Source organism: Sarcophilus harrisii, chromosome 5 (assembly GCF_902635505.1).
Source record: "Sarcophilus harrisii chromosome 5, mSarHar1.11, whole genome shotgun sequence".
Classification (NCBI taxonomy): domain Eukaryota; kingdom Metazoa; phylum Chordata; class Mammalia; order Dasyuromorphia; family Dasyuridae; genus Sarcophilus; species Sarcophilus harrisii.
Genome location: NC_045430.1, coordinates 268,538,321 through 268,560,552, shown reverse-complemented (window position 1 = coordinate 268,560,552; position 22,232 = coordinate 268,538,321). Strand labels below are relative to the sequence as shown.

At 36.7% G+C, this 22,232-nt stretch overlaps 1 protein-coding gene across 1 annotated transcript in view; it reads left to right on the top strand.

Annotated features, from left to right (window-relative positions):
- The window catches only part of TOPAZ1 (testis and ovary specific PAZ domain containing 1), a 68,615-nt gene that overhangs the window by 5,370 nt on the left and 41,013 nt on the right, over positions 1 to 22,232 (top strand). Inside the window, exons 3-6 of the mRNA XM_031940259.1 lie at positions 14,100 to 14,170; positions 17,584 to 17,702; positions 19,503 to 19,567; positions 21,131 to 21,270. Coding sequence (XP_031796119.1) covers positions 14,100 to 14,170; positions 17,584 to 17,702; positions 19,503 to 19,567; positions 21,131 to 21,270 — 395 coding nt within the window. The remainder of the gene's footprint in view (positions 1 to 14,099; positions 14,171 to 17,583; positions 17,703 to 19,502; positions 19,568 to 21,130; positions 21,271 to 22,232) is intronic.

Here is a 22,232-nt window from a genome sequence, read left to right as displayed (position 1 = left end):
AAAAATGTTTGGTATTTTGTAAATAACTATGTTGTTTATGTTTGAGGGTAAAAAAAAAACTGATTTAAGGAATCAAATGTTATGGCTATCTTAGTCATTGGTTAAACATATTTGATTAGTTTTATAGATTGCGCTTTCCGTCTAGCTTTGTGATGTCACTTCAATTGGTTGTAGGGCAGTAACTGGTACAGTGGATAGAATACTATCCACTTGAATGCTTGAGTCAGGAAGACCTGAGTTCAAATTTGACCTCAGACATTTTCTAACTGTAATCTGAGGCAAATCACTTAACTCTTTTTAATCTCAATTTTTCTCATCTGTAAAATGAGCTGGAGAAGAAAATGCAAACTCTCCAGTATCTCTCACAAAATTTTCCCATATGGTCACAACTGATAAATAATAGTTGGTTGTACTGTCCTAATGGACAAAAGTTTGTCCATTTGTTTAACAGGGATTGGAAAATATTTGTTTAATGGGAATTTGAAAATATCAAATTCTTAATTCATCAAGCTATCATGCTGTTGGATTTTCATTGTAATTTGCATATTTCTTAATTGAAAGACTGTCCCAATTTTTATTGTTAATAACTGCCCTTTAAAATTATCATCATAGCCAAATCTCACAGTTTTATATTATAAATTGGTGTTCTTCCTCATTACTGTAGTTTATAGTTTTGTTTTGTTTTTTTTCCAAGTCTCATAAGAAAGTTTAAGGGGGGAAATGCAAGACTGTGCTCTCTGAAGAGAGTGGCAGATGTCATCAGGAAGAGCAAACCTTCTGGCTCAGATGAGCATCTTAGTCCTTGCTACTTTATACCTAGGGACACAGACAGACAAAGGAGCCTTATTTTCCTGGTAATATATAAAGAGACTCTTGGGCCCTAGATTCAAACTTGAGGTCAGTTTAGGAAGAAACAGAATCAGAATCTGAGATTTGGAAGAGACTCTAGTATGTAATCCAACCCCATGATAAGTTATAGGAGTTATTATACAACTTCTGCTTGAAGAGCTTCCAGGGTTTGAAACTACCACTTCTCAAGGCAGCCCATTCCATTTTTGAGAAGCTGTAATTGTTACAACTTTTACCCTTTACTCCTGATTCTGCTTCCTGGGGCCAAACAGAACAATTCCAGTCCCTCTACATAGTAGCCCTTCAGCTACTTAAAGATAGCTACCATGTCACCCTGTGTCTGGAATCAGTGTACAAGATGGCTTGAAGAAGAGAAGCTGAAGGCAACTAAGTTTAAAAGGATGTTGCAGTGGTGCATGACAAGAGGTCATGGGATTTTGTGAAATAGAAGAGAGAAAAGGGGACAAGAATAAGCAAAAGCTAAAAAAAAAAAGTTTGGAGATTAAGTGACCTAGGTGTTTGGTGTCCTTTAACAAAGACAATTAAGAGGAGGGGCAAGCATGTAGGCATATGATGTCTTTCCTGCCTGAAACACCAAGTTTCAGTCAAAAAGCATTTTTGCTTACTATTATGTGCTAGAATAACATGCGGTTATAAAGGAAAACAAATAGCTTTTATCCTTGAAGTTCACATTCTAATAGAAGAGAACATGTAGGTACACACAGGACATATCCCAGAATAGATTGTTAAAATGAAAATCCCTTGTTCAGGAAAAGAAAGTTTAAGAGGTCTGTATTAAAGACAACAAAGCAGAAAGGCATTGGTGGGTTGGCCTCTCTGGCCAGCCTGGGATTCAAATGGGAATTGCTTTTAAAGATAATCTGCCCAAATAAGAGCAAGACTGTTCTGATAAGTACATCTTTCTAAAAGGGGATGGGCCATTGCCACATCATAGGAAATAAAATTAGACAGAAGGAAGCACATCCAGTAAAATAAGGTCTAGGGAAAGGAGCAAAAAAAGTTGCTACCCACTGTCTGCCGACTCTCAACCAAAAAGACCAGCAACACTGGAAGCAAAATGGTCACTAGGACTGAGTCCGCAATAGACTTAGTATCTAAGTCTTGAAGGAAGCCAGGGCAACTAAGGAGATGGAGGTTGAGGCAAAGCATTGTATGGAAACAGCCAGTGCAAAGGTACACACATGGGAGGTGGAGTAGTGTATGTAGAGACAGCAACTAGGTCTATGAGGCTAGGCTAGAACAATTCATGAAAGGGAATTAAAGTATGAGACTGAAATGGTAAGAAGGGGGAAATTACTGAATGATTATGTGATGTATGAGACATGATCATGACCTTCAGGAAAATCCTGTTGACAGCAGAGCAGAGGATGACTTGGAATCAAGAAGACCCATTAGAAGGCTCTTTCAAGAATCCTCAGGAGAGATAATAGGGCTCTCAGTGAGAGTGATGGATGAGAATGGGAATAAGGGGTCCTCTGGGAATGATGTTTTAACAGATTATGTGTGGAATGAGTGAAAGCAAGGAATTGAGGATGACACCCTCAATAGAGATAAAAAACCAATCCCCATAACAGTAATGAGGAAGCAACCTTCATTGGGCATTATCATTAGAAATGTGGGCTAAGACCTAGATTCTGCTGTCCAGAAGCTTATGATCTAATAGTAGAGAAAGGCAAACCCAAAAGAACTCAGATGAGAATGGTAATTAGCCAACAAGAAATCTAAATGGTGCTGTTTGAAGTGTGGAGGACCAATTGGAGGTAGCACCTAAGCTGGGGCTTAAAGGAAAGGCTGAGGATGTTTAGGGGAGAGGGCGGTGTTCCAGGTATGCAAAGGTCCAGAGAAGAAAAAAAATTAAGACATTAGCAAGTAGCTGTTTTTGTCTGAAACAAAGTGATAAGGTGGTTTTGTAATCAGGAATCCCAGAATTCTCCAGCAGGTAGTTGAAAATGAAGTTATCGATTTAGTTTCATCTACAAAGATGGCAACAGTTGAGAATAACTGCAAAGGACTTGGGCTCACAAGGAGAGCACTGGGAGTGTGAAGAATGTGGGGAAGATGCCAGATATGAGGTTCAAGTGGACTTGGAGGAAGGTGGGAAGGAGGCAGTGGACAGAAAAGGAGAGTAAACTTGTTCTGGGCTTTGTCTTTTCTTAATCTGTATATATTAAAAACCTTTTTTCCCCCCATGGAAAACTTTGGGGAGAACCTGGACCAGAATCGCAAGGCATTGCAGGCTTCGGCTGGGCTGTAGTCTTCATCATCAAAGACGTCCTAGAACTGTTGGAGTGACTCCCGAATCCTTTTTCCAAAGCCAAGGGCTGGCTTCCAAAACACTTTGCGATGTCAAGATGGGAGAAAAGCCACTATTGTTTTAAACTGTAAAGATAGCTGTGTGTTCACAGATGCTAACTGTTAGACTCAGTTTAACTCCCTCTCTGGGTTTGTTTCACTGTTCAAATGGGGCACGAGGGCCTATTTGTAAGAGCTCATCTACTTTGCTTATACTTTATTGGATGTAGATCCAGATTGCTTATAAAGGTGCAAATCATGTTTTTTCTAGTCTTATCAAATGTTAACTGATGTCTGGAAAACCACATTCTGTTTCCTACCTTTTGATGATAATTACAGCACGTGCTAAAGTTGTATGAAAAACATGCTCTTTGCAGTACATGACCAGGGAATATTTAATATTAGTCTTGGCATTGGGGAAAAATTGATTGTTGTTGAATGATTTCATAGGAAAAATATTTATGAATTTTACTCAGCCAGCTGTGTATTAGCTCAAACTGAACTTCCCCCAAGTCATTCCTCTTCATTCTGCACTATTCTCATTCACGTAGACTCAAACCTTAAGGCCTTCCTTTGAGCATTTATTGTTGTTCAGTTCTCTCCATTTAGAGTTTCCTTGGCAGAGACACTGGAGTAGTTGGCAATTTTCTTCTCCGGTTCATTTTACAGATGAGGAAACTGAGGCCAGAAAGGGTGAAGAGACTTAAGTGCCCAGAGTCACGCAGCTAGTTAGTGTCTGAGGCCATGTTTGAACTCAAAAATGAGTCTTGCTGATTGCAGACCCATAACTCTAACCACTGCACCACCTGTGCCAGTTGCAGGGCTAAATTGTGAAGTTGTAATGAGAAAAAATTGGTTTCAAATGCTTGCTCCACTTCTTACTGTCTATTGGACCCCTGATTTGTCTTCACCTCCCCAGGAGGATCTATTTCCTCATTGTCTTCATGTTCTGTAATATCCTTTCCACCTACAGTGAGATCCTCATTCCCACCTATGGAGATTGAACCCTATCTGCTCATCAGTATCATCACAAATTTTTTCTCAGTGTAGTTTCTAAATTGTACTTATCTCTATTCTTGCCACTTAATCTTTGTGCTAGTATTCAGATTAGTCTAATAGTCTCCTAAATGGTCTCTGTGATTTCTTTAATTCATCTAGCATATGAAACATTTTCAATGTGTTGTTTTCTCTCAAAGTCCTTTAGGGACTTCCTATAGAAAACCTCTGTAGGAAAGTGTGTGTGCTTTGTCTCTGCTGTCTTGGATTCTTATGAGGATTTGTCCCAACATCCCTGGGCCTTCCTGTTGTCTAAAATTGGGAGAGTTAGTCTGTGCCTGGTGCAGACCTGGGGATGTAGGCCTGTCATTTTGATGGCTAGTTTTGGGCCTGAGTTTTAGGAATCCTTTTCAGAGCCCTTTCAGCAAATACATAGTACAAGCATTTAATAGCTGAGGATCCTGGCATATTCAGCTCAAGCCCCTTAGCTTTTGAGGCTGCTCTGGAGTTTGCTAAATCAGGCCAAGTATGATTCTGCTTCTCCTAATAAAAAAGGAAAACCCAGAACCTAATGAAACCTATTTGGGTTTCATCAGCATCTTATGGTGGCCATAGATTCCCCTTCTCTTTATTCAGCAGAACCCAAGCTCTGCTGTTTTGACTGCTAAAACTGCTTATTTAGCTTTGTTCATTTGTAGAGCAGAAATGATTGCCTTGTTCTGATTTTAACGAATGGGGAAGGTTTTCCAGGGGAATAGCTCCTCTATCTGACATCTGCTCTTTGTCTCTCTCCTACTTTTCCTTCACTACCTGTTACCCTGCTCAGGCTTCTTTGTTTCTTTTGCTGTGATTTGCTTATATTTTCCTGATCTGGAATGCCACACAACCCCCCCCCCCATTCTTTTCACCTTCTCAGTTCTATTCCAGTTCTAGTTTTCCATAGAAAATCTTTGGATTATTCTAGCTCTGAACTCCTAAAATACTCGTGTTTTACTTCATTTTAAAATTTAAAACGGGCTTACGTTTGCAACTTCATACATTAGTCATAGCCTTCCAATTAGATTATTAGTTCCTTCAGGGGCAGTAGCTTCATGCTTTTCTATTCCATATTGTCTATACAGTGATGTGCATGTTGCCTGGAACAAAGTAAAATAATTAATTTGACATAAAACTTTTTACTTTTTTCCATTAAAGACTTTTTATATGCAATAAATCCTTTTGCTAAAATAATTTGTTTTATTTAATTTGGCACTGATTTCATAAGATTGACACATTCTTTTAATCATTTATCATGAAACCACATTTTTATCTCATTGGATGATGGATCTTTGATAATCCAAATTTTCAAATTTGGTCTTCCTTATTATAGCGCATGGGTTTGCAGTGGTGTTTAAATTTGGTGAGTTCTTAGACCATTCAAGTATGCATCTCCCTATCTTAGATAAACTTCTTAATCTTTCATTAACATGTGACATGATATATCATGATGATACAACTGTATTCCATTTCCATTTGAGAATTTCTCTAATTACCAAACAGTTCTGCCTTTCAAGATATCAATATTTATCAGAATTCATTACCCCCTCAAAGGGGATAAGACTTTCAGGCTCACTGGAAGTTAGGGGAAAAATCTCCAAAACATTGGGAATAGTAGTGAATGTTTTTTATCAATCTGATGAAGGCATTTTGATTAAAAGCTGACCAACCTAGATTTCTAACACATTTTGGTATAACCTTAAGTGAAAATGTTAACTATATCAGTTAAAAATTGCATTTGTATTGCTTTGCCCATGACAAAAATTCTTCCAAAACAGCATTTAGTAGCTGTTTGGTCACACGCGTGTGCGCACGTGCACACACACACACACACACGTTTGCCTGTTCTAACCCTGAAAAACCCATACTGTACTACAGAAGAATGAACTCCTCTAACTAGCCAATTTCTCTGAACATAACTGAGCAATTTCACAGTAATTATTGGTCAGTTCTTGGGTTTTTGTTTTTGTTTTTAACTATACTCTGCACTTAAGTGTGATTTGATTTAATTTCATTGTGGGCTTGAATAAACCTTTAAACACTTCCCCAAGTCAACAGCTGCTGCAGGATCTCTGAAAGTCCTTGACTTTGGCTCTTTAAGGGATACAACTGTGGCACATTTCTTTAGAGTGATTGTCATTGTTAAACAGCATTAAAAAACAAGAGAACAATGAAACTTCATGGTTTCCTGCATTCAGCAGACATAGATTAGATTTAACCAAAGGTAGGGAAGTAAGCTCCTCCTATTTGATCTTGTGGAGGTCCAAAATTCTGAGTTAGCCTAGCAAACGTGACATTGCTTTCTTAAAATGAAATTATGAGAATCTTTGCTCCCCTCTCCAAGTAATTTGTATTCTGCCATAGCTCAGTGCTAAGAAATTACTGATTTATATAGTACTTTAAAATTTTGTAAACTGTTTTAATCCATTGTCTCACTTGGACTTTACAACTCGGAGAGTGAGGTTGGTTACAACAGGAATTAACTACATTTTACAGTTGAAGAAACTGAGGTAAATTATTCTTGGAGTGTAAAGTATTTCCTTTAAATAATTCTCAATGATGAGAGGTCATTCTTGTAAGAGTGATTTTTCTTAAGTGGTTATCACCTAAGATTATTATGGACTTGAGAAGGGACAGTTTTGAGATTTAACAAATGAAAAAAAGTATGATTTTGATCTACACTCAGTACTTGCCAATTCTTTCTAGAGGTGTTTTTTTCCCTAATTCTTTCACTTCTCTATAGCTTTTTATAACCCCTCCTTCTGTGAATACTCTTACTTTCTTGGCTTTCCAATCCCTGTCCTCAATGTCTTTGGCTTGATCAGAAATTATCATTCATTTCCTCTCTTTCTCCCTTCCATTTGTAGTTAGTATCCCAAGTCTATCATCTCTTTTCTATGTCCTCTCTCTTGGTGATCTCATTGGCTTCCAGGGATTTCTTTATTCAAATGCTTACTTAGATCTGTGTCCAGCCAGTCTCACTGGCTCTCCTCAGTTTTGAATACCATCTACCTGTCAAGACATCACCACTTTGAATGCTCTGTTGGTATCTTATCAAACTCATACTACCGTCCTCTAATTGGCCAGTTTTGTAATCTTGGAGTTCCTGAAGTGTGGAATAAAGTGGGAGAGGGTTTGTGTCTGCAGAGTTTCTGTCCAATGTCCTGAAGTTCATCCTCTGTGGAATTTTATGATTACTAAGTGCTAGTTGTCCTTTATTTTCCCCTCTTGGTACATGACAGATCCTTTATATTGAGCAAATATTAGAAACATTCCACAGTACCCTCTGGGCATTCATGACTTTGATTCTTCAGAAGTGGGGTAGGGGCATTCTAAGGGTTATAACAAGGTACCTAAGAGAATGTTATATTCTTCATTTGATATTAGTAATTAAAGGGTGGGTGAACAAAGTTCTCTCTCTGATTATTATTCCAGGAAATCTCTCTTGAATCCTATATTCAGGCAGGCCCCCAGCCTGGATCACTCTTATCATTTGTTGTAACCTTTGTGTCTACACAGGTGCTTAAATGAAATTGACGTTGTGTAGCCTCACCTGGGCCCTCACTTCTTCTAGGCAATCCCACTATTATTATTTTATCTTCCTATTCTACTCTCCACAGAGTTTCTACCAAATTTTTCATCCTTCTTCAAAAGTCCTGAGGCTTGTGTCCATTTCCCCTACCCCTTTCAGGTGAGAACCTTGTGTCATATTTTACTGGGGGAAAAAAATGAGGCCATTCACCATAATCTCTGTATCCTTTCTCCTCTCCTGTCATTCAGATGTTTTCTTGCCACTTTCTCCTCTTTCAACCCTGTCTCACATGGTGAAATGGACAGCTATCTGCATTTTCTCTGGATGTTTCCCATGCTTGGAAGGCTCTTCCTCCTCTGTGCTAACTACTAATCTCCCTGACTTCTTTAAATTTCAATTGAATTCTACCCTTTACAAGAAACCTCAGCCTCTCAATTCCAGTGCTTTTCCTATTTTTCCTATATATTTTTCTTTGTATGCATTTGTTTGTATTTTCCACATTAGATTCTAAACTCCATGAGGTCAGGGACTGTCTTTTTCAAACCTTGTTTGTAAATTTAGGACTCGGCACAGTCCCAGGCATAATTGATTAATTCTTAACAAGCTTTTCCTCTCCACCTCAAATTTAAATAAAATTAAGCTGTTTTTGCTAGTTTGACCCCATTTGTTTTTATTTTTAGGCAAGTTATTTGTGAATGTTTTAAATCTGTTTTGGAATAAGCTATAAAGCAGCAGTGTTGTGAAATATTGAGTTGACACTGGAGGTGAAAACATTCTTGACCTTTATGAATTAAAGCTTTGCCATATGCAATCAATATTTTGTAATTTTTTCAGAGCACTTCGGGGCATGTTATTCCAAGTGTTCTACTTACTCTTGTTAATGCTTTCCTAGGAAAGCCAATGAATTTAATAGCTCTAAATGGAGGAAATTAATCCTAGAACTTTAAAATCTATTTTAAGATATACATATTACAATGCCCTCCCTCTGTCTTTTCGCCTTAGACCTGATTTTATGGCAAGTATGAAGATCTATTTTTCCTTCCTATATCTTTCTCTTTAATAGGCTGCCAAGTATTGAAGTCCTGAATTTATGAACGGCAGTGGTCAATGAAAGGGGAGGTAGTTCAAAAGCTATGAGTTGTCTCTTTCTCTACATTGTATAGGTGGCCAAGTCTATTGGTATAAATTCTATCTATGTTATCAGAAGCAAATCATGTTTTTTGCAAAACTGATTTTTTTCTCTTTTTTTAAAAATCTCTGTTACCTAAGATTAATAATCTGGCTCCTGGGTCTGTCAATCTGGGCAACTACATTCTCTTCTTCATAAAGGGTCTGGAACCAGGCCAGGTTAAATCCTGGGGAAATCCTGGCCTCTTAAGGAGAAGCTAATCTAGTCACCATCTCCCCACAATCCTTGGTTCCTTAAACACTAATCATCATTTCTTGGTTATGGTTTACTTATAACTTAGGTTTAGACTTACATCTAAGATTTCTGCTAAAGGACAGTGGGAAGGAGAAAGGTACTCGGTATATAAAATGTTTCATATCTAGAACCAGTATTTTATGTCTACACATAAAAGAAGTGCTAAACATAGAAGATTCAGAGTACACATTTACAGAATGGCTTAACTAGATTCAGTTAATTTAACTTAAAATTACTGTCACGATCTGTGGGAGTTTTTTGCAGACCAAGAATAACCAGGCCAGTCTCTTGGTAGTTTAGCATAGAGATTAGAATAAAATGAGACAACACAATAAAAAAATTTTAAATAAAAAAGAATGAAATGAAATATTTGCTTTTCTAACTGTTAAAAGAATTTCTTAGCTATTTTGGGGGAAGGATAGTCCACAAAGCTATTCAGTGAGGACAAACCATTGATTCATCTTAGTGCAGCTCTTGAGTTTCTCTGCTGCCCAGGATGGATGTCTGAATCGGGAAGGAACTAGAGCTCTCCTAGAATGAGCTAGAGCTCTCCTTGTGATTTTTTGGTACTTGGGTAACCAGAAAGCACCAGTAGACCCCCAGGCCTTTAGTCCCCTGAGTTACTTGAGTCCTAGATAGATATAGATACATACATACATACCTTTTTTTTAAGAGGAAAAAACTAGCCCAGCCCATATAGGAGACTGGTAGAAATTGCTGCTATTTCACACTTCAGAAAATTATTTTCAAAGACATTCCTCCAATGAAATGTCTTTAAGGCTTGTTAACAGACAAACCCCAACCTTGGAGATTTGGAAAGCCTTGCAGAGATAGCTCTGATGGAGGAAAAACCAAACCAGAAACATAGCAAAACAACAAGCGATGTAATGGCCCATGAGAGAGTGAATGAATAATGAGGGGAGGGAAAGCCAGAAATCCCAGGTTACACTGTCCCCTTTTGGAAAGAGCATGTCTCACATCTAAACAACATTCTAAAGGGTGGGGGCTGCCAAATCTTTGTGGATTACCGTGGGTCCTCAGGTGTAAAGAGGGGGCCAGAAGGAGCTTCTGAGACATCATGGTTACAGTGAAGATGACATCTCCTGCCTTACAAGAATCCACCTTTAAGCAAAGAGTTCTTAACTTTTTGTGTATCATGGACCACTAAGAATCTGATGAAGCCTATCGAGCCCTTTTCAGAATAACATTTTAATTGCATAAAATAAAATAAACAGGATTACAAAGGAAACAAATTCTGTTGAAATAGAGATAGAAGGTTCAGAGCCCCTCCTCTCAGCCTTTCCTAAGATCACTATCCAGTGTCCCCTGGCTAGTATATTGCTGGCATGGAGGGACCCTGTCAGTTGCAGATAGTTTTCAAAATGACTATTAAGCTTACTTTTTTTGTCACTGTCCATGGTCATGCCCACTTGGTGCTATGGAACCTGCTTCCCCGTAGGCTAGAAGGGAACAAGCATTTATTAAGCACCTACTGTGAGCTAGGCACTGTGCTAAGTCCTTTAGGAATCTCTCCAGTGATCCTCACTCTGGAATCAGTGCTGCTGTTAATCATTCTTTGCAGTTGAAGAACCTAAGGCAGAGTTTAAATGGTTTGCTCAACTTTGTCTCCCTGATTCCAGGCCCATCCCTCAATTCATATCTAGCTGGATATAGTTTCATCTTGGCCTGCTGTGGGAAAACAAGACCATTTTTGTTTCCTAGTCCTCCCTGGGAAGGAGCTGCCAGGGGACTTCTGGGATACTATAGAGGGATATATATACTATATCAGTGTAGAGGGACTTGTGAATTGCATTAAGCAGAGGGATACACTGGGCCAGCTTCTCATTATAGACCCCTTGGGCCTGTGTTGCTCTATTTTGTGATTAGGACCAAGCACTGTTTCCCTTTGCCAGACCTTGGCAGTGTCTCAGTGCTGGGGCCTGAGGGCTCCTATTAACATTCCCTTTTTCCCTTCCCCATACTAAGAAGAAAAGAAAGAAGGAAAGGATCTTTTAAGTACCTGTGTTGCATGCCAGGTGCTGTGTTAAGTACATTATAAAATACCTCAATCATTTCTCACAGTACTTCTGGAAGTTAGGTGTGATTACTATTCCCATTTTACAGTGGAAAAAATTGAGTCACTACCCCCAGATCCCTGGGTACTCTTCTGGGACTGGGACTTGAGTTTCCACTCCCTTTTTACCTGGCCTTCTGGTGACACAGATCATGGTATCAATGCTCAGATGATTCACTATATTAATGAAATTAGCATGCTCCTACATAATGTCTTAAGTGACTCAAAGGGATTTGACCAGCCAGGCCAGAGTTGGGTTTCTGGTCCTGTCGGTGCTCATCATTGCCAATGTAAAACATCAGTCCTACTAACTTCTCCCATTGAATGACCTTCCTTTTGAACTCCAGAGGCTTTTGCTAAGGCTAGGAATGCTCTGACCCTTCTTCTATGCTCAGAGAAAGTGACACCAAGTGAAAGCAGACCTCAGCCAGAGACCCTCCTAGGCTACGATGTGGCCTCTCTAGCTGCCATGTGCAAGCAAGTTGCTTTTTTTGCTGGAAGTGGGGAGGAAGGCAACTGGGACCCCCGAGCTCCAGAGAGCCCCTCATCCTCCCTTCCATGGAAGTGAGAATGAAGGTGACCATTAGAGAAAAAGAAAAGTCATCTCTGTTTTGCAGCTGAAGTCCCAACTGACATAGCACCTTTTTGTCCCCAGAAAGATTTAGGACTCAGGCTGGATAATCAACATTAGCAGTTCAGGTGCTTCCTTGGTACCTTGAGTTCTAATAAAATTCATGTGTTAACAGTTCCCAGGGGCTTCCCAAATGTCACATAAAAAGCCCCAATATTTCCTTCAGCAGTTTTTCCAAATAGTTCTTACTTCTTTCACATGTCTCATGTCCAAAAAAAGTCTTTCCTTTTAATATAAGTTGATAAGTGGGTGTCGTCACATTAGAGATAAATCCCCTGATAGTTAGACAAGTGTCAAGTTTTTTATCTTTTTTCTGCTGAGAGAAAACACTTTACATTCCTCAAATAATCCTTTCATTGCTGTTTCAATTGAGTTATAAGAAATCTTTTAGAACTTGCTTGTTTTAAGGAAAAGAGAGAAAAAATCAGCCAAATCAGTCAACTCATCACAAGAATCAGAAATGCAGATGAATTGGGGGAGGGGGGGTCTTCTCAAATCACTTTTTTGAGGACCTCATTTTCTAATTTTGAATATTCACTTTATGTGCTTGTTATTCTTTCCACTTAAACCGAACATAGGTTCTTTTCTTGGATCTACTTCATTCTTACCAGTTCATGTCTTTCCTTGTTTCTCAGTATATTCATTGCTTAATTTCATACAATAATGCTCCATAGTTGTTTGCCATTCTTTAGTCCATGGATATCTAGTTTGTTTGTATCTCTGCCAATGAATGGGCTAGGGTCTTCTTATAACTTTTCTTTGAGGCCATACTTTTTAATAACTTTACAGTATTCACTTGTGATTGTTTTATGGTTCTTTCCACTTACATTTTTTTTCAGCTCTTCATTTTGCATCAATTTGTGTGTCTTAACATGCTTCTCTATATTCATCATATTTGTCATTTGCTATAGCTTGGTCATATATTGATCTTCTATGGTAGATCTAGCCATTACTCAGTCAGTGGGCCTCTTCTTTATTTCTAGCTCTTGCTACCACAAACTGTGGTGTAATGGAAATTGTGGGATATAGGGGGACTTTCTGTTAAATCTATAAATAGACTGTTACTGGGGTTTTTTGGGTTTTTTTTTTTTTTGGTATTTCCAATTATTACATCTCTCTGGCATATTTGCTTAGTAGGAGAATCTTGGGTGTGGACATTTGTCACTATTTGCATTCTTCTAAATTATTTTCTGAGGTGGTTGTACTAATCCATAGCCCTATCAGCAATGCACTAGTGCGCCTATTTTCCTGACATTGATAAACAAAAGGAAAAGAGCCAGACTGCAAGGCCAGAGATTATGGTAGCCACTCTTCCATCACATTTAAATCTGACATTTAAATCTCATTAGAGCATAAAGTAGTCTGTAGATCTACCGTTTAGGCTTCTTACATTTGATCTTTATTCTCTACTGTCCAAATAATTTTTGGTACGTGTCTGCTGTTAAAACTGCCAGGCTTGGGCCAGTGCACAGTTAGTGACTGTGTGCAAGAGCTTCCTCTACCACCAGTTAGTTTCATTGATTGGACCCAGGAATTGTGGATCTCTTCAATTTACTATTCTTTCCACCTCTACTGAAAATCCAGAGTTATGTGATTCCACGTGACAGATAGAAGGGAAAGGGCCAACTGGAAGGCCTCTTAGGCTTGATAAGTAAGGGGAAAGGAAGAGATATATTCAGAAATGAATGATAAATAAAGGTATCGGGATATGCTGTATGCACGGGAAAACAGATTTGCAGGACAAGGATCTCTGCATCTGAGGAATTTAGAGACTCCTGCACAAGATCACAGATGGAGAACTGGAAGGAATAACTGGGAGGATGACTTAGAAGTTGTCTATTTCAGTCTGATCATTTTACAGATGAAAAAACTGAGATGGGGGAATGGAGCCAAATGGATTATCTGTCCAGGCTCAAATAGATAATGAGAAAATAAATACCAGGATTTGAATTTGTACCTAGATCACTAACTTGAATTTGTATAAATTTTATAGTCTTTATAGAGGTTCGTATACTTCCATACATTGTTATTTTTTTAAAAATCTGTGATTAAGTACCAAACAATGGTATTTAGAAAAATGTAATTGAAAGGATGTAGAGATATTTCTGTAGACTAAAGTAGTTGAGAGAGATTTTATAGAAGATTAGGATTTGAGCTAGGCATACAGCACTATTGTAGCTGGTGATAGGTTGTTAATGTTTAATTATAAATTTTGAATTTTCAAATTTAATTTGCTTTATGATAGAGAATTTCCTGCACAGGACCATGGATCGTTGACATCAGAAATCATTTGTTCCAGCACTTCATTAATAACTGGTAATTTAAATTAACAAAATTATTAATACAAAAAGGGAATTTTTTAATCATTTTCAGGCTTGGTCAAAAATAAATTCATTTAACTTGGACAAAATCATTTTTAGAATATATTAAGTAGTTGTGATTGGAAGAAGGCTTTTTCAGAGTTTAATCTTCAAGGAAACATTTTCTAGATGTTTGCTGAATTATTTGGAAAGGGGGTTTTGAGTCTTAAAATATCTTAACATCTTTATTTTTAAATTTAACATTTGCTTTGAAAGACATGGCTTTGTTTATATTTCTTTGACTATAAGATTTTAAAATTTTGGAAAACTACTTGGATTATAATAGTCATATGATCTATTGATATACCATTGAAATGACTTGTGGATTACATCACTTTACTTGGATGAGTCTGTGCTATCATCAGATATTCTCCCAGATGCTACTAAAATCCAATTATACCTGCCCATCCTTTTCAACTTTTGACCTTGTAATCCCATAACATTTCATAACTGATGTCCTTGAAAAGAGCCTTCTTCCAGTTCTCTTGACATTGCAGAGAAATCATTGGAACACATTGGTCATGACTCATTTTGTGATTGGTCTTTTTTTCTCATTAATTTGTCTTCTTATTAATATCCTTTATGCCACTCATCTTGCCCAATTCTTGTTCAGTTTTGCAATTTGTTCACCCTTATCCTGGGAGCTCTCAAATTTAAATCTTTGCCTATATAGTATTCCATGATTTATAATCATAGCATCCTTGAGTATTGTTGTTTTTTAAATGAGCCTTAGTTTCAGGGAGAAACTTGAAGTCATTAAAAGCTCCAGACAACTCTCCAAAGGCTATCCAAGCTCCTCTATCTTGTGCTCAATTCTAAACCTATCTCATGGTCCATTTGCTGTGCTTGTCTCGGATACATATGCTGATAAGAGTATTGTGAAGGTGTTGATCAAACAACTATATATTTATCATAGCAAAAATCAATACCAAATTGGAAGACTAAAAATGAGATAGGAATGTAATAGTATTTAATAAGCAACATCGGAGCTAAGTGACTTGCCCAGGGTCATAGCTAGGAACTGTTAAGTGTCTGAGGTCAGATTTGAACTCGGGTCCTTCTGACTTCAGTGCTCTATATACCTCCTAGCTGCCCCTACTTGCTACTTCTTGTATAGATAGTTAGGCCAAACTCTTGAGCAATTATAGATCTTATCTAAAAGTTTCTGTGGTGTTCTAGGCCTTGGAAGCAGTCAGCACAATAATATCTCAAAAAAGACTTATCCATTGCCCTTTCTCATCAGACTCTCCACTGACTTTCCTCTCAGTGGTGAACATTTCTGGTCAACATGTCTCCCTGCTTTACTCCTCTTTTGATATCACCAGACAGAAGTCCATTAAAAAAAAAAAGTTTTAAGTTCTGTTTTGCCTAAGGGGTCTTGTGATTTTGATACAGACTTGGAAGATACATTGTGAGCCTTTAAGGTTCCATTTTACTTTGTTGAATCAAAAAAATTTTTAGATGGGTGGGTGGGACAAATCTATGAGTTTTTTGGTGAAGGGAGCTCCCGTAATGAGGAAACCCCTTCTACCCAGCCCAGTTTAGCATTTTTCTTCAGCATTTTACTAGCTGAGAATGTCCTGGGCACTGAGAGACCAGGTAGTTTAATCAGAATTACTTAGCTGATGATGTTTCAAGGCAGTATATAAACCATATCTTCTTGGCAATCTTTTTTAAATTATCAAATACCCAAAAGCCCAGTTGGGTCCTATATTTTTCTTCTTTTCCCTCTCCTTTACGTGCCCACTTTTAAATTTTATTGTATTTAACAAGCAGTTGTTTTCTCTGCATTTCAACCACCACCCTTATTGTGAAAAACAAAATCCATAGTGAAGCAAATATATTTTTATATGGCCACTGTCAGAATTTGCCTTGTTTTGCCCTTGAGTCCCATTACCTCTTTGTCAGAAGATAAGTAAGTTTGAAACCAGAGCTGGTCATTGCATTGATTAGAGTTCTTAAATCTTTCAAAGTTGTTAATATTTGTTATTGTATAAATTGTTCTAATTCTACTCACTACACTTTGTGTTGGTTCATACAAGTTCTTTCTGTGAAGCCATACTTTTCATTATTTTTATCACAGTAGTATTCCATGAGATTCCAAATATTGTTAGCTAATTAATGGGCACTTCCATAGTTTCCATTTCTTCGCCACTTCAAAAAGAATTGCTGTAAATATTTTTTGATATGTAGGTTCTTTCCTTCTTTCTAGCTGTTTGCTCAGATTATTCCTCTGTGAAGAGTGCTTATTCATTTCTTTTATCTATGCATGAGTGATTTAATTCTTCAGAGGCATATGCACATCTAAATTTTGTAATTTATTTTTTTTCATATTTCTTTTTTTATTATAGCTTTTTATTTACAAGTCATATGCATGGGTAATTTTTCAGCATTGACAATTGCAAAACATTTTGTTCCAACTTTTTCCCTCCTTCCCCCAGATGGCATGTTGACCAATATGTTAAAAGTATAAGTTAAATACAATATATATATTATATATATATATATATATATATATATATATATATATATATATACACACACACATGTCCAAATAGTTTAAATTTTGTAATTTGTTTTTTAAAAAGTTACTCCATTTGTATTGCTGGAAAGAGTTTCCATACCAGGAGTTCCTTACCCTGGTAAAATCATAGATCCAAACCAAGAAGAGAAACGTATTTTGTTCATTTTCTTTTTTATTCAACTACTGCCAAAGAGGTAAAATGTTTGCTGGCTGAGGAAGTTCCAGTCCCTTTTGATCTCCTTGTTATAATGATTGAACTTTTTTAGAAAATAGTGGTAGCTTTTCTATAATCTGCTCTTTATGTTTCCTCTTATTTTTTCAATTGATAGTCTATTTAAATAAGTCAGATTGGATTTTCCTCAGAATTACATTCCTATCTCATTTTTATTCCAATTTGGTATTGACTTTTATGATAAATCTATAGTTTGGACACAAACATGTATTTGTTTCCTCTATGTTAAAATGTAATCAGCTTAATTTTTTATAGTTTTATATTGTTTTATTACCTTTCTGACTTTTTTTATTAAAGAAAATATCCATGTTATATAAGCATGAAGTTTTTTGTAGTGTCTACTTTTACTTCTTTTACTTTAGAACAGTTATAGCACACTATTAATTAACTATATTAATATAGCACACCATTAATTAATGGATTTCTCCAAAAGAATTTTTGTGTAAAAGGAATTTTTTTTGTTTAATTTGGGTATTAGAATTCATTTTAAATTATTGATCCTTCAAATTTTAAACAGAGTTCTTGATTCATTTGAATAACATTCTTTGTGCCTGTAAGTAAGTGGGTCTCTGTACCATTGAAGCTTTTACAGTCAAACATTTCATCTTTCCAGTAAATGAGAGCAAGCATGATTCTCCGATTCTGAATAATTCTTTGGGAAAGATCACTAATGAGGAGGAAAACCCAGCAGAGTTAAATGAGCATAAAAAGGGGCTGGACATGGAGGAAAAGGTATTTGGGGAAAGTTTGGTCTTTCTACTCTCTAGTTACGTAATGCTATGTTAGGAATCTTCTGCATAGATATTACCTCTGTTGATAGGGTCCTGTTTTATTGAGATAAAAATCTTCACTTGATGTAAAACATCACTTTGATACATGAGGTTAGAGCCCTGCCCACAATCTAGGGAGGATTTTGTTGTACTTACACCATGGCAGCTTCAAAACACACTGCTTTGGAAAGACTTGAGTTCAGATCCACCTTTGGACATTGATCTGTGTGACCTTAAACAAGTCACTTAACTTTTGTTTGCCCCAGTTTTCTCAATGGTAAAATGAAGCTATTCTGGGGAAGGTGGGGGGAATCCAATTAAACAGTAATAGTGTAAAGTGCTCAGCACAGAGCCTGATGGGCAAATCCTATTTTTCTGAATGCAAGGTAACTAAGATGTCTTTATGCTATTGTGGCACTCTGTTTCCTAAAAAAAAAAAAAAAAAACTAATTTATGATGTCATGTGCATATGTCAAAAATGTTTTGAACCTTACAAAAATAATTCTTAGTGAAATTTTCTTTAGCTTCAAGTCACTGGCTTTTGACTCGGCTTACAAACGCTTTCCATGCATTTTCTTTTTTGATTCTCACACGTTTCTAAAGATGGCTACCATTATTATTTCCTTTTTTCATATGAGGAAACTGAGGCTTAAAGAAGTTGAGTCACATTGTTAGTAAATGTCCAAATTGGGATTTGAACTGGGATCTTCTTGACACCAAGTCTCACACTTTTGGATATTGTATCATGCTGTTACCATATGCTCAAGCGTGTCTGAATCTGTAGCTGTGCTATATTCTTTAGGTTTCCTCATCCCATTAGCTCAAACTATGACTGGATATTTAACAAAGCTGAGGTGTCCTTTTAAAATACTCTTTCATATCCTCGATTCTTTGCTTCTTAGAGACTGTATGTCTTAGAAGTGTTGATTTTTTTTTATGCTGCCTCCATAGAGTAAGATCTGTATTTGACAAAGAAATTGGAACTAAAGAATTTGATATATTTAAGCTTAAAGTACTCAGGGCAGTCCAAATTGACAGTGGTTCTCTTGCTGTGTCTAGATGGTTTTTATTAGGAGGAAAGCAAAAAATGACTTGCTTGAGCTTTCCTTTTTCATTCTTTTTTGTCTTGTGGATAGGAAGCAACATCTAAGAGTCTCATTCCATTAGGCACATTATATCAGACAGAGCCTTGGGTGCCTGGTTTAATCAATCAGTCAAGATGTCTAAATTGTTGACAGTTATTTGAATCAAAATGATCTTACAATTAAATAATTGTAGTCATAGTATTTTGTTGGGGTTTTTTCCCCAACTTAAATGTTTTCTATGCTACTGAAGAAGTAACTATTTCTAATAAATTATAAATTTCACAAGTTTTTGAAGAATGAAAAGTAACTATCTGATTTAGCGTTTTGTGTTAAATGTTAGAAGTCAAACAACCTGGTTTATCAGAACTTAAAAATTTTGGCATATGTGATCTAAGTTTAAAGTGAAGTTGAGAAATGTGTTGCTTCATCTGTGATTATTTACAGTTAGCTAAAGGAAAGTGGTAATGTAAAGGTATAGTGATTCTATAATTTTTTTAGAACTACATAGAAATTTATTCCTTAACTTTGACCAAATGTAGCTTAATAAATAATTGCTTTAAATTAATTTGCTGTTAATCACAGCCTTTAGAAATGACATTGGTCATCTAGATATGACATTTAGAAATGACATAATACTGCTTTTCAACTACATGTGTTTAACTCTGTTCTCTTCACAGTGTAAATTTTCAGGTAATGTGACAATAAAAGAAGAAAAAGAAAACATTTTTGAACTTGAAAAAAGGTTTGTCAGATTATTTTAAAAAGCGCCATAATATTATGTAATATTTTAAAAGATATTAATACAGTTTGTAAGTTAAACAATGGGCCAAATATGAGATATGAATTGTTTAACATGTCAGAAAATGAGTGTAATTTTCCACTGTGGTAATTGTTGCTATTTACCAAAAGAGAATTAGAAGGGTTCTTGAGGTCAGCATATATGTATCTGAGTCAGAAAAGATTGCTACAGAAAGAGGGACTGGAAGAGATGCTAGCTAACATATACTGCAGGGGAAAATGTATGGTTTTCTGAAAGTCATAGAAGCAAGTATAAGGACAAAATTGGATGACTTTCTTTGTTGGGACAGTGTGTTTCCCCCAACAGATCTCAAAGAACGTGTTTAGAAGAAATAATACAGTTTAAAGCTAATATAAACTTTACATTTTTTAGCTCAGGTCACTTATTTTATGAAAAATAAAGCCCAGAAATGCAAAACAGCCAAAAATAAAGAGACTGTTTATTGAATGAAGCTAAGCAAGAGTTCAATTGGTACACAATAATTAAAACTACATAAATTACAGTGTAGGATTATAGAATTTGAACACAAGATGGTATATTAGAGGTCAGTCTGGCCTAACCCTTCTTCCCCTTTTTATAGGTGAGAAAAAAGAGGCCCAGAAATGAATGACTTGGCCAAGGTCACATGGTTAATGTGCCACTTCTTTTGCCTGCAAATGCAGTGTTTGTTTTGTCCCCCATGCCATGTTTTTCATGAGTTATCCAATTGGAAAATCTTAAAAAGGAGAAAAATGACAAAAAATATGTTGGAAAAACTGAGTTTAAACCAAGTGTCTTATTTCTTCTATAAAATGTAAGTCAAGGGGCAGCTAGGTGGCACAGTGGATAGAGCACCAGCCCTGAAGTCAGGAGGACTTTTTTTTTTAAGGAGTTCAGATCTGGTGTCAGACACTTAACATTTTCTAGCTGTGTGACCCCGGGCAAGTCACTTAACCCCAATTGCCTCAGCAACAACAATAAAAAATGTAAGTCAACCTGGCTCACTTTTTAATTCTCCCCTAAGAATTATTCATCCTTTTTTAAAAGTCGTTTATTTTAGTTAATATTACCATAATTTTCTAGTACAATTTTTATTTGCTAACAGTGAAACAGTTTGCTTCTTATCAGATAATTACTTAAATACTTTAAGGGTCTGCAATTTTTCATCTTGTGTGGTTACCCCCTCAAACTCATGAAGTGTCTTTAGATACATGCTGTGGTGCTCCTGGCTAAGTTAGTCCTTGCAACAACCCATTTTGTGACTTTGCCCTTATTTCAAACCTCTGTCAATTAGTAGGATCAGCCAGAGCTTTAAGGTCTCCTGGCACATTTCTTTAAAAATCTAGGGTTACCTTTGGACCATGGTGGGACATGAGGATAGGTTAAGGTTAAGAAAGGTTAAGTAAGCATAGAAAATACTGTTTTTAAAGTTCCAAAGACACTTTGCAAAGTGTAGGATATTACAAGTAATATCTGATACTTTACTGATTTAACAAGTTTTTGGTTGCAATTTTTCTTTTAATACAGCAAAGATTCTAAATATGCGGAGATTCTTGTGGGTGAGCGCCAGTTAACATCCCTGTGTCCAACAACCCCATGTCTGCCAATACCTTCTTTGAATCTCAAAGCTCATCAGGATGGCACGATCCTGAAACCCTGGATGAATGGTATTATTTTATGAACCAAAAAAATCCTGTTATCTTTGTGGCTTGATGCAAGAAAGTCCATGCTCATAGCTTAGAAAATGACTTCTTTAAAGCCTCCATATGGTGACTACTATTGAAATAGTGAAATCTTGATTAAGTGTAGCAGGGTAAAGTCACAAGAATGCACGGGAAGGCAAGTAAAGACAAGACTTGTCTGTATAGTCTATTTAAAAATAAAGTTGCACAATTTAATTGAAAGGGGGCTAGACTAAGTCAAAAGCCTCCAATTCAGACCCTGTCCCCAATTCTTACCAAGCACATAACCGTGGGCAGTCACTGAAGCTCTTTAAACAGCCATTTCATCATTTGTGTTGGTGCTAATGGCATTTACATAAACTGCTTTACAAGTCTGATCAAAAGATTAAATGAAAGCATTAATTTAACTGCTCCACAAAGCTTCAAGTGTTCTACAACTGTGAGCTGGTTGGTATTTTCATCTGGCTTCTTAAAATTCATAATGTTTCAAATAAAGTCATAAAGCACACTGATTTGACTCAGGAAGCACCTAGAGCCTGTCTTACTCTTTTCATTCAACTCAGTTGTTTCACGCTTCTTTCTTTTGGACTCCATAGATCTTACTTGCTATCTTTGGAGGAGAAAAGAGATCATTGTTGGATGGAAAGACCTTTCCAATAGTAATGGATTTTGTATCGTTGTTTTTTCTGCTTAATTCCTTGAAATTGCCAAAATTTTCTGCTGTTTGTTACAGATACTTATTATGTGTGTATAATATATACTGATGTATGTATGTATGTATATTTATGTATGTGTAAGCACACAAATATTTATTTCTTACAATTTTTACCACCACCTACCTCACCTGCCTGTTCGTTTTCTCTCTCTCTCTCTCTCTCTCTCACACACACACACACACACACACACACACACACACACACATCCCTCATTCATTCTCAAGTCAATTT